Below are 12466 nucleotides of genomic sequence, written 5' to 3' on the forward strand. Positions count from 1 at the left end.
TAGCAGGACGAGGAATGAAGTGGAGGGTAGGACAGATAGCATCACCCCTCCCAGTTCCTGCTCCCGGCCTTCCTTGCCCCACACGTTCGGGGTAGTGCTTCCCGGAGCCAGGTCTTCCCCAAGTGTCATCACCAAGTATGACAGCGGATGAGACTAGGAAAACTAGACACCCTGGGACCTGGCTCCCTGAGACCCTCCCACTTCAGCCGGGGCCAAGGGCCCTGTCCCAGTGTCCGAGGTCACGCTCACCATACTCTTCACCCCTAGCGGCTGGATCCCTCTGTCCTCAGCCAGAGGTTACTATTCTGGATTTCAGCGTGTGATCCTATGGGAAGGAAAGCTGGCACCTGCTAGAGCCTCTGGCCTCCTTGAGCCACTTTTCTACCTTAAAACCAGCCTCTGGACTTTATCTCCCGCCCCTCGCTCAGAGAAGTGTGAAGTGGGCAAGAGATGGCTCTTGGGAAGAAAGGTGCTGTTAGCTCGGGCTCAGTGCCGTCCTTGTTCTCTGGCCAGGCTTCCCGTGCGGAGTGGGCGCCAGGCTCCCCGAGCTTGACACACGACGTTGCTCATGGTGGGCTTGTTGCCTGAAGGGCCGATGGAGCAGAGGTGGGAGTGGGAGACCAAGGGGGTGGCCACAGTCTCCCACCCGCTTGGTTTTGCATTTGGTGCTTCTGATAAGGAAGGACCTCGTGGGGCCTCGCGCATCCTTCCGTTGAGGCAGAGGAAGAGGTTCAGAGAGAGCACTTCCTATTATGGAGGCTGTGCCTGGAGTCCTGATGCCCCTGTCAGGATGGCCAAGAGGGCCAGCTGGGGGCCCACAGTGGGCATTAACTACAAAAATGCCAGCCCCGGGGAAAGGTCCTTCTGGGGAGTAGAGGGGGGTTGGGGCCCCCTGGCCGTCTCCTATTGAGGAGGCAGGGGAAGGGTTAACTCGCTGCAGGGTGGGAGTGGGCCACCAGCACAGGCTCTCCATCAGCACCTCCGGGGCACTGGCAGCTGGCAAGCCTCCCACCCACCTCGGAAGGTGCGGCCGCCGGGCCAGCAGGAAGGGGTTAACTTGCCTGCGCTGCCTCCTGTGTCCTGTTACTGCTGAGGCAGACCTGCCCGGCCAGCTGAGCAACTTTCCTTCGGAGTGCTGCCTGCCGGCCGGCGGTCATCCAGGAGACCAGCGGACAAGAGGCAGAGCTGCAGCCAATTCTGGGGACCCTGCTGCGCCCTGCCCTTCCGAGGGGTCTGCGCCTCCTGGGAGAGGGTGGGTCTCCCGGACAAGGGTCCGTGGTGGATGGCTCTGGGGACGCTCCTGAAGCTGTGCCGTCCCCCTGCCCTGCAGGTTGGAGGGTCATTGCAGAGGCTGCTTGTGGTCCCGGGGCAGGGACCAACAGAGCCTGCACCAGAGGTAAGCGGGCCCCTCCCTGGCAGTGGCGGGGCCCTAATAGGAGGTGTGGGGCTTAGTCTCCCTCCCAGGTTGCGGGGAAAGGGGTGAGGAGGGCAGGGCGGTGGAGTGGGCCTCCAGTGGCTCTCCTGCCTGCAGCCCCTCCCTCCCTGCTGCCCCCAGGAAGGAGGACAGGGGGCTTGCTCCTCATCCTGGGACTAGCATCTTTGGTGGCATTCCCCATAGATTCCTGCTCCTCTCTACCAACCCCTTCTCCTCAGCCCCGGTGCACCTTTAGGCTCAGGGCATCCCCTACCCAGCTCCAGTGCCCCCAGTACCTAAGCTCAGAGCCAGAGGGCACTACCCTGTCCCTCCAGCACCAAGAGTTAGGGCACTGCCACTCCCCCCACTGTGCCTGCTGGAGCTGATGGGGGCCGGGGCCAGAGTTTGCCTTAGCAGAGGATGGGAGGGGGTGTGCACGGGGGGCATCCACACACTTTGGAAAAATTCTACACATCTGGGTTCTTTCCATCTCTCTGAACCCTCACTCTGGGGATGCCACCTGGTCCCCAGTCCTGACAGGTCCCCCAGTCCTCTGGGCCCTGGGAACAGCAGCCCCCTCCCCCCTATAACATTCTCCTTGGGACCCTAATATAGGTGAGAGCTGACACCTGCCCCCTTCCCCACGCTGGTCCCACCCCCTGCTGGCCCTTGGTGCCCCTGACCTCCCCCCTCAGTGGATTCTTCCCTCCTCCCCTGCCCTCCTGCCCCTCCTGCCCTCTCCCCCATCTCTGAATTGGCCTCTCAGGCCCTGCCTTCTCAGTGTCCTTCCCTCCACCTGACAGGGTCTGGCTCAAGGTCACTGCAGTAATTCCATACCGGGCTGCCCGCCGCCACTGCCGCCGCCGCTGCCGCCTTATCGGCTGCTGGTTTCTGTTTCACTCCCTTTTATTTCTGGGCATATTGTGTTCGATAAAACCCTTCGCTTGTAACACCGCTGGCAGAGCTCCCAGCCGCTCCCTCCGCGTTCCTTCCTCTCCTCCGCCCTCCCCTCCACGCTCCTTGGGCCTCACCCTGCCCCCTTCTTCCTCCCTACCTGGTTCCCTTCGGACTCCAGGTGTTTCTGACCCCTCCCTCCCCCCAGCTCGGGCAGAGGTGTGCAGAGAAGGCTCCGCCGTGCCCACCTCCCCGGAGAAAAGTCCAGGCAGGGCTGCAGGGCCCACACCGAGGGCCCCTCCCACTACCCCTGGCGGCTGGAGGGCCAGGCACAGCTCCCACTGGAGTCAGGATGCCTGACTGGTTCTGCTGGTTTCGGCGGCCAGCTCCGGGAGGGGCATGCACTCAGGGCGGGCTTTGGGGCACAATTATTTCTCATCCTGACTCTTGGCACCTGCCAGCCCACCGGTTAGAGAGGTAAAGACAGCTCTGAGTCACTAGTGAGGGGGAGGGCAGGAGTTAAACAAGTGTTGGCCAGTGGCATCCCCTCAGAAGGCCGGCTGGACAGAAAGACAGCAGACAGAAGGTAGGCAGTGCTTTCATGAAGAGCTCTCCATCCCTCCGGGTCCCCCGTGGGACCCCGGCATTTGGGTGAAGCTCTCCTAGGCCCCTGGGCCCTGAAGCAAACTACGGAGGCCCGCGGGCCCCTTTGAAATGAGCCCAGTGTTGGCAGGACTGGGCTGGAGGGAGAGCTGAATTTAGGGGTGAGGGAGGGTAGAACAAACTCCTTCTGACTCCCGCTGAGTCCCAAGGCAGAGCTGAGAGGTGCAGCCTCTGTGGGTGCTGGTGCTGGTGGGGTTCATTGGTGAAGTGGAGGCCCTGCAGGTCCAGGCAGCGCGCGCGCGTGTGTGTGTGTGTGTGTGTGTGTGTGTGTGTATGTGTGTGTGCGCGCGTGTGCGCCCATGCCCGTGTGTACCCATACAGAGTAATGGTGATGGCAGGAGGACTCTGGTTTGGGGTCTGGTAGGGCCGTGGGAGAACATTTGTCTGACTTGGGCCTGTGTTTGCTCTCACCAAATGGCCTGCTCTCGTGGCCGCGGGGAGGGCATAGGCTGGCCCTGATTCCCCTGCGGCTGGGGTATCAGAGTTCTGCCCTGGCCCTGGGCCCTGGGCCCTTGGGGAGCCCAGACTGGCCTTGACTTCAGGGAGCTTACTTTCTGGCTGAGAAGGTGGGGCTGAGACAGTGGAGCAATCCTATGAATTAATTACAAAAGTGGTGACACAATAAACGTTGGAATAGTCTTCTGGAGACCTCGGTGTTAGTGCAGCTCTGCCACCTACATGCTGTGTGGCTGTGGGCAGGCCATGTCCCCGCTCTGGCTTCAGTGCTCTTGTGTGTACAGCGTGGGTGGTGGCGGCTAAATCTCTCTGAGAGGCAGCCTCTCCCAATACTCCTTCCTCCCTCACGTGGCCCAGCTCACAGTTTTCCCTCTGAGCCGCCCCTCCCCCGCTCCCACCTTGCTGGCTCACTCTTCCTCTCCCTTGGCTTCAGATCTCTGGTCTCAGCTCGATCGTCACCTCCTCTGGGGAGTCTCCCCGGATTTTCCTGTGCTCCTCTGCACTCCCACACTGGGCTGTGATTGTCTGTAGCCTCTCAATTGGGCTTCGGTGCACCAGGACTTGAGCCCTGTGTCTAGCTCAGAAGGCCCCAGGAAATAGTATTAAGTGAATCAAGCTACAAAATTAACAATATGAGGAGAGAAAAGTGAGGACTGAGAAGTTGGAAAGGATAGGTCTTAAGCTAGATCCTGGCAGAAAGGGGAGAGGGACCCAAGCAGAAGCTAGGCGAGTAGGCATTCCTGAGGGGGTCATTGTCATGTCCCCCAAGAAGGGTAAGGACTGGGGTGTGTCTGCCGGGCTTTATCCTAACTCCCCACTTATGAGCTCTGTGATCTTGGACAAGTCAATTAATCCGCTCGAAGCCTCATTTCTCCCCTCTGTGAATGGAGATAATAATAATAGCATCTTGTAGTGTGATGGTGAGGATAAATGCGCGTGCAAAGCTAGAAGTGCCTGCTAAATCATAACTAAAATAAGAAACATAACAAAGGCCTGCTAAAGGCTGTTCCTGGCAGCGGGGACACCCTGCACAGGCCTTCAGGGGGTGACTGTGTGGCCAGCGGGTTGGGCCACTGCCCCTGAGTTGCAAACCCTCTCTTCCTCAGACCCATGTGGAACCCAAGGACGCAGCCGCCCTGCTGAGAGCACGGCGGCCCCTCCTTGGAAACCGTGACCTCGCGACGACGGTGGCCCTCGGCCCTCCACCCCCGGCTGGGGCGGGGGGCGCCCATCTCCAAGTCCCCAGCCATGACGACGTCAGCGCTGCGGCGCCAGGTGAAGAACATCGTGCACAACTACTCAGAGGCGGAGATCAAGGTGCGCGAGGCCACCAGCAATGACCCCTGGGGCCCGCCCAGCTCGCTCATGTCCGAGATTGCGGACCTGACCTTCAACACGGTGGCCTTCGCTGAGGTCATGGGCATGCTGTGGCGGCGGCTCAATGACAGCGGCAAGAATTGGAGGCACGTGTACAAGGCGCTGACGCTGCTGGACTACCTGCTCAAGACGGGCTCGGAGCGGGTGGCCCACCAGTGCCGAGAGAACCTCTTCACCATCCAGACACTGAAGGACTTCCAGTACATCGACCGCGACGGCAAAGACCAGGGCGTCAACGTGCGCGAGAAGGTCAAGCAGGTGATGGCCCTGCTCAAAGACGAGGAGCGCCTCCGGCAGGAGCGGACCCACGCCCTCAAGACCAAGGAGCGCATGGCACTGGAGGGCATGGCCATGGGCAGCGGGCAGCTGGGCTTCAGCCGCCGCCAGGGCGAGGACTACGGCCGCTCTAGGGGCTCTCCGTCTTCCTACAATTGTGAGTGGGCCTCGGGTGCACGGCTGGGGACAGAGAGGGGTCTGAGTTCCAGTCCTGGCCCTGGGACCTCAGAGGGATGTCATGAGGATTCAGTGAGATAAGGAGAGTAAAGTGTGAGGCAAAATGCCCTGCAAATAGTCATGCTCAACAAGCGAGGGTAAACAGTAACATTGGTATGCATTTGTTATTGTTGGTGGTGGCTCACTGTCTGGTAGGACGGTGTGGGGTAGAAGCACGGGCTCTGGAGTCCAGTAGCATCCCTTCCCCTGCCCCTTCCAGGCTGTGTGGTCTGGACAACCAGTTCTCTGAACCTCAGCGACCTCGTCCATTAAATAGGGGCCATCTTATCTACCTCAATTGTTCGATGCGTGAATGAATGAGACCAGGCCCAGGAAAGTCCTCAGCCCTTTACCCAGACACATGGCACACCGTGCTCCATTGGTGGCATTCCCCACCCCCCACCCCCCACCCCCCATCAACTCAAGGGCCCTGTCCATGAAAATGGTGGTGGCCGATGAGCCGCTCCTGACCCTCCTCTCCCTCGTGGTGCGGGCTTCCCTGGCCTGAGATTTACTCAGAATGGCCCTCCTTTCAGAAAGCCCCTGGCACTGTGCTGTGGGCTCTGAGAGATGTGACCTTGGTTGGAGTATCTCACCCTCCCACCCCACTTGACCTCAGGCTGGATGGGGCCCAACTGGAAGAGTCGGGGGACCTGGGTTCAAGTCTTGCTGCAAGATTCTGACCGCCTGGGGGGTCAGAGCTGTTGGGGGTCTGTAAAGGAGGGACTGGAATCTTTATGGGGTGGGTAGGAAACCTTACAGAAAGGGCCAAGCACACAGGCTGGCCCCCTGGGGCCCTGGGATGCCTGCTCTTCTCTCCCCGCCCCCCCCCCATTTCCCTCTCTGAGCCTTCATCTCTGGACGGGAAGGGGTGTGGGAGCCCATGGGCACCTGTGTGGTCACAGAAGCCATGACGGTCATTGCAGCTTCCTCCTCATCCCCCCGCTACACCTCAGACCTGGAGCAGGCCCGGCCCCAGACATCGGGAGAAGAGGAGCTGCAGCTGCAGCTGGCCCTGGCCATGAGCCGCGAGGAGGCAGAGAAGGTGAGGCCCCCTCCCAGGCAGCCCAGGGGTCCCTACAGCTGGACTAGGGGTGGCATGGGGAGGGAGCTGGAGGAGGAAGGAGAGGTGCCTGCATCCCCACACCCTGACTCTTGGGCTACCCTACTCTGGGCCCCAAAGCCCTAGTCCTGCTCCCAAGGACAGCACGGGGCCTGTCTGTCCCTGGGGTTGTCCCTGCAGGGACCACCTTCCAGCTCCCAGTCCCCTCTGCTGGGCCTGGAAAGGATGGTGAGTGTGTCGTGGGCTGGGAGTGGGTGAGTGTGGTACGGGCCTGAGGCCGCCTCACAGAAGGGAAGGGGATGCGTTTGCTGACACACATTCCCAGGAGACACGGAGACATGCTACCACCACCACTACCCCCGCCAGCAGCTATCCTTTGGCGGGCGGGGTGGGGGGGGGGCGGGCAGGGACAACCTCTATGCTGCCTTCCTCTCTGCCATCACCTCTGTGGATCCAGGTAGACCAGACAGGAGCAGGGCCCGCAGAGACTCAGGGGACCCAGGAAAAAAGGAATGAGCTTTCTCAACGTGGGGAAGGCCACACCACATTGCTGCCTGGGGTGGGCATTTCTCTCCCTCCCCTGCCCTGTGCGGACCTATGTTGCCTGTGGGCCCAGGAGTAGGAGGGCTGGGCCAAGTTCACTTTTTTCTTCCTCCCTGGCAGCCAGTCCCCCCAACCTCCCTCAGGGACGAGGACCTGCAGCTGCAGCTGGCTCTTCGCCTGAGCCGGCAGGAGCACCAGAAGGTAGTGGGCTGAGCCTCCTGTGCTGGTGCCGGTGCTGGTGGAGGTGCTAAGGGGCACTAACCAGGCTCCTCCCGCTTCACCTGGTGGTCCCAGGTGCCTAACCTCTCAGCTGCCTCCCACCCTGCACTTTTCTCGACTCAGCTTGGGTCCCCTCACGGCCAGCCTGGGCTGCCCACGCTCTCCTCACTCCTTCTGTGCCTTCTGCAGGAGGTGAGGTCCTGTCGGAGAGAGGACTCCCCCATGGCCAATGGTGCTGGGGCTGCAGCCCACCGTTGGAGGGAAAGAGAGCCGGAGAGAGAAGAGAGAAAGGAGGAAGAGAAGCTGAAAACCAGCCAGGTAGGGAGGGTGCTGGGGTGCGTGGGCTGGCAAGAGCCTGGGAGATAAACTGAGTTCATATCTGCAAAGATTACAGAGCAGTGCTGGGTATACAGTAAGCACTACCTAAGTGTTTATTCAATGAAATGGGGGTGGAGGGGGTGCCGCATTCCTGGGTCAGGTCCCATAATGCATAAGCTGGTGACCAAACTGTTGGCAAAGGGATGCAAAGACCCTGATCAGAGACCCCGTGAGCTGGATTTGTTGCCACTTTATGACTGGGGCACGTTGTTGTCTTGGCCTCAGTTTCCTCCTCTATATAGTGGGCTTGTTGGATAGTTCCAGCTCTGACATGCTAGGATGATGTGAGGTGTGGATCAAGACTGGGGGCGGACTCCGGCATATGAGCTCATGTGCATATTTTTCAAGAGGAGGAAGTGGGTAGCTGCTGGAAACAAGGCCACCCTCCGAAGCTGTCCATGCTACCCCTGGGGTGTGTCTGCCCCTTTTCTGCTGGCTCTGCATGTTCACTGTGGCCAGTCCCTCTTGGACACTTAGGGAGGTGAGCTAGTCATATGACCAGTCTTACTACTGATGGGCTGAGGAGCAGAACAGTTGAGGAAGGGTCAGACAGGCCTGGGTTCTAGCCCAGCTCTGTCTCTCCCTGGCTGTGTGACTTCAGACAAATTGTTCCCCCTCTCTGGGGCTCAGCCAGCACATCGGTAAAATGGGCACAGCACCCCCTTCCGTACCTATTGCACAAGGTTGTTAGGGAAATCAGGCACTAAATGGATGAGGAAACAAACTGGGAAGCACTGTGCAGAGGCAAGGGATCATTACTCGGTGTTTACGGAATGGATGGAGAGGATGAGCTGGAGTCAGAATGACAGGTCAGGGCCTGCCTTCCTGTGGGCCCGCCCTCCTCTGAGCCACGGCTGCCTCTCCTCTCCACAGTCCTCCATCCTGGACTTGGCGGACATCTTCGCACCCACCCCTGCCCCGCCTTCCACACACTGCTCCGCCGACCCATGGGACATCCCAGGTGGGCATGCAGGCTGGCCCCAGAGAGCCCCTTCCTTCCCGGCCACTTGCTGGCACCCCCTTTCCCACAGCTGAGGGCCACCCATGTCTCTGAACCTCAGCTTCCTCGGTGGCATGGTGTCATAGTGAGGAAGGGGGAGCACGTCTGAAGAACCCAGCTCATGGGAAATGATCTCAGGAATGTGCTCTTGTTGCCCGTCACCCGGGCTTTCCTGTCCCAGCCAGTCCCTGACTGGGACGTGGCCTGAGCTGCCCACGCCCGGAGTCCAGGCGCCTGGGATAGCTTACTAGATTTGGGCTCCAGCTTGCTGGGTGGTTCTGAGTCAGCACCCCGAATCTGTGAAATGGATCCCTTAGCCTCGAAACTTGGCCTGGGTAACTGGGAAGGCCCAGGGGGAGCCTGGGATCATGTCTATGCTGTTCCCATTTCAGGTCTCAGGTCCAACACAGAGCCCAGCGGCTCCTCCTGGGGGCCTTCTGCAGACCCCTGGTCTCCAGTCCCCTCAGGGAGCATCCTGTCCCGAAGCCAGCCATGGGACCTGCCCCCTACGCTTTCCTCCTCTGAACCCTGGGGCCGGACCCCAGTGCTGCCTGCTGGAGCCCCCACTACAGACCCCTGGACACAAAATTCCTCCCCCAACAAACTCCCCAACACTGGGGCTGACCCCTGGGGGGCCTTGGTGGAAACGTCCAACACACCTGGTAAGTGAAGGGCCAGAGGGTAGGGGGGAGAGGCTGGAGGACTTCTGGGTCCCCTTCTCTCCAGGGCCAAGGGGCAGCAGATCCTGTGTGTTAGGAGGGGTGATTGCCTGGAAAGAGGTCAGTCTAATGCCTGCTCTTTTTGCCAACCCATCTTATCTCCCTTTTCTTTCTGAGCTAGCTCTAGGTGGCGCCTCGACCTTTGATCCATTTGCCAAACCTCCAGTATCCACAGAGACCAAGGAGGGGCTGGAGGGTGCCCAGGCCCTGCCCTCGGGGAAACCCAGCAGTCCTGTGGGTGAGCAGGAGGCAGGGATGACACAGCTCCGGGGAATGAGGGGCCTGCCTACAGCTGGCCTCTGCCCTCTTCCTCCTGCAGAGTGAGCAGCCCCTCTCCCGACCATTTGTATTCCAGAGCTGGACCTGTTTGGAGACCCCATCCCCAGTTCCAAGCAAAATGGTACCAAGGAGCCAGATGCCTTTGACCTGGGTATTGTGGGGGAAGCCCTAACCCAGCCCAGCAAGGAGGCCCGAGCTCGCACACCTGAGTCCTTCCTGGGCCCCTCAGCATCCTCGTTGGTCAACCTTGACTCCTTAGTCAAGACACCCCAGGCTGCAAAGACCCGGAACCCCTTCCTGACAGGTAGAACACTCCTGCCCCCTGCAAGGTTTCAACACTGCTCCCCTCCCTCCGCACCTCCTTCCAGAGCCCAGCCCTTGCCCTAGAATCTCACTCTTCTTCCTTATTTCTAAAACCCTAGATCTTGTCCCCCTCCTATTTTAGGGCTATGCCCCAAGCCCACTCCAAACCTTCCCTCCCTTCTCGTTCTGCAGATCTCAGCGCTCCATCCCCCACCAACCCGTTTGGCGCAGGCGAGCCGGGCAGGCCAACCCTGAACCAGATGCGCACCGGGTCGCCGGCGCTGGGCCTTGCGGCAGGCAGGCCCTTCGGGGCGCCCTTGAGCTCCATGACCTACAGCACCTCCCTGCCCCTCCCCCTCAGCAGCGTGCCGGCCGGCGTGACCCTCCCCGCCTCCGTCAGTGTCTTCCCGCGGGCCGGAGCCTTCACGCCGCCGCCTGCGAGCCTGCCGCCACCGCTGCTACCTTCATTGGACTCAGCCGGGCCGCTCCACCCCGCCCCGCAGGCCGGCACCAACCCCTTCCTCTGAGCACCGGCCACCGGCTTGCGGGTGAGGCCCCGCCCCCCGACCCGGACCGCCGTCCTGCTCCCCAGATTTTGGGGCGTGGCTAGGATCTGCTGGGGAAGCCCGGGATGGCTGAGACTCCACCCCGAGGCCAGGGCGACCCAGATCCTTGGGAGGTCCTGGAGCTAGAGACTGACGACTGCTCCGGCCGAGACCACGTCCCCGCAATAAAGACTGGAACCCAGGGTCTCGGCTCTCACCAAGTGGACTCTTTGCGGGACGTGGCGGCCAGGTCTGGACCACACCGCAAATCACCGGCTGCTATGGAAATCGCTCCACAACGTGGGCCACAAACATGCTCCCCCGTCCCGCACAGCCCCCTCAGCCTGGCACTTTCGCTCCCACATGCTCCCTAAGCGCTCACTCATTTGATCATTTTCATTCATTTGTCACACATAGGCGTTGGGGTGATCGAACAGCAAGGAACCCATTTACTACACACTTAGGAGCTAAGCACTTTATTAGACAGATTACTTTAATTCTTGCAACCGCCCCCTGAAGTAGGTAACATGACTCCCATTCAGAACTAGCTACGTGATTTGTGGGGCCCAGCTCAAAAAGAAAATGCAGGGCCCCTTGCTCAGAATTGGGTTAAGAATGTCAAAATGAGGACAGCAGAGCATTAAACCAAGTGCAAAACCCATTTTATAGAGGAGGAGACTGAGGCTCAACATCAGAACGCCAGCACAGAGTGGGGCTGGGAACCCAGCGTCAGACAGTTTGGCTCCACTGGCTTTGAGGTCCCAGGCTGCACAGTGGGTTTAATTGGCAGATATTGACGGACTGTCGTGAACCAAGTGCTGGCTTGACTGTGGAGAAACCACTAAGCAACACTAAGCCCACAGCCTCCCGGAGCCCAGAACTCAGTGGGGCAGGCCAGCCAGGTACAGGAGCCCCAAGCTCCTTGGTTATACTGAGTCACTTTCAATCTGGCGCTACCCTCCCCTCCTTTCCCAGGGCTGGCAATAAACTCAATCTCAGCCATGCAGAGGGAGCCTGAAGGCTTACGTGGGATCTGGGAAACCAAGCCGGGGGAGGGAGGGGCTGTTACCTCATCCTGGGGAGCACCCTGGTCACCCTCCCTCCCTTTCTACTCAATGCTCTCCAACCACTGGACCACCAGGCACTGATGCGTCCTTAGTGCTCAGGGTCTGGCCCTGCAGGCAACCTGCTGCCAGCCCCACCCACTTTGGGGTGCAGGGAGAAAATAGCCTTCCATAGGCCGGAAACACCAAAGTTGGGGTTTCGGGAGACACACAGTGCTGCTCTCCTTCCTAAGGCTGGGGTGGGGAAAGGAGCTGTTTTTTGTTTTACAGGGAGTCCCACCTTGGCTGTGAAAGGCAACATGGACAAGAGCACCTACTTAGGAGTCAGAATGACAAGAGTTCAAAACTCTGCTCCGAGATTTGCACATAGTAATACTAATACTATAATCACTTAGTAATAAGTGGTTATGCTCCCTGGCCTTGAGTAAATTACGTAACCTCTCTCTGACTCTGCCTCCGTTTCCTTGTCAAATGGGAACGAGAGTTCCTTCCTTATGAGGTTGCTATGTGGCTCCTCCGAGGTCACTGTCCATTTGGCCCGGGGTTCACCCTCTTCAGAGGCTAACCAGGCGGATTAACCTGCCATCCCCCTCATTCCTGGTTTGCCAGGCAGTGCAAATCCAGCCCCCATCTGTCTTCTGCCCCTCCCCCCACACACACACATAGATAGTCTCCATCCTTGGTCACTGACCACCCTTCACCCCTCCCCTACTCGGGCTCTTTTCAACTGGCTGCCGTGGGAACAATGCTTCCCTGACCCTCTTCCCCCCAGGGGTGCTGTTTTGAGCTGCTTCCAGACCATCTTCCTCCTGGAAGACCCCTCCTTCCTTGAAGGTTGGGAACACTGGGCTGTCCCTGCCTCCTCCTGCCACCACCCCAAGGGCCAAGTTCCACCTCATTCTTGCCATGCTTCAGTCTTGGCTCACAGCCTTCTACTCACCAGGTCTTGCTAAATCCAGGTGACTCTGTTGTCCAAGAGGATGACCTGGCATCTCCATGCCATCTCAGCAACCCTCACCAATGGTCACACTTTGGAGGTGGATGTCACCCCGGATTC

General features: G+C 59.7%; 1 protein-coding gene across 3 annotated transcripts; it reads left to right on the top strand.

Moving 5' to 3' along the window:
• The first annotated feature begins 1085 nt into the window (after positions 1-1085).
• On the top strand, positions 1086-11856 carry EPN3 (epsin 3). Of its 3 annotated transcripts, none has more exons than XM_080678515.1 (9): positions 1086-1396; positions 4534-5237; positions 6223-6341; positions 7311-7439; positions 8373-8460; positions 8892-9161; positions 9340-9456; positions 9574-9801; positions 9993-11856. In XM_080678515.1, the coding sequence occupies exons 2-9, from the start codon at positions 4676-4678 to the stop codon at positions 10325-10327; spliced, it is 1848 nt and encodes a 615-aa protein (XP_080534641.1). In that variant the 5' UTR covers positions 1086-1396; positions 4534-4675; the 3' UTR covers positions 10328-11856. The 3 variants fall into 3 exon arrangements, with proteins under 3 accessions (XP_080534641.1, XP_080534643.1, XP_080534642.1); XM_080678517.1 differs by lacking the exon at positions 1086-1396 and adding an exon at positions 7023-7103 and having other exon boundaries at positions 4545-5237; XM_080678516.1 differs by lacking the exon at positions 1086-1396 and having other exon boundaries at positions 4545-5237; positions 6253-6341.
• Positions 11857-12466: the final 610 nt, after the last annotated feature.

This window comes from Plecotus auritus (genome assembly GCF_963455305.1).
Source record: "Plecotus auritus genome assembly, chromosome: 7".
Taxonomy (NCBI): Eukaryota; Metazoa; Chordata; class Mammalia; order Chiroptera; family Vespertilionidae; genus Plecotus; species Plecotus auritus.

What these genes read in the sequence shown, in the direction of transcription:
- EPN3 (XM_080678517.1), top strand. Translation starts at nt 4,676, where the DNA reads ATGACGACGTCAGCGCTGCGGCGCCAGGTGAAGAACATCGTGCACAAC. An exon ending in GCCGCGAGGAGGCAGAGAAG is followed by an intron (nt 6,342 to 7,022) that starts GTGAGGCCCCCT and finishes CCTCCCTGGCAG; the next exon opens with CCAGTCCCCCCAACCTCCCT. An exon ending in CCGGAACCCCTTCCTGACAG is followed by an intron (nt 9,802 to 9,992) that starts GTAGAACACTCC and finishes CTCGTTCTGCAG; the next exon opens with ATCTCAGCGCTCCATCCCCC.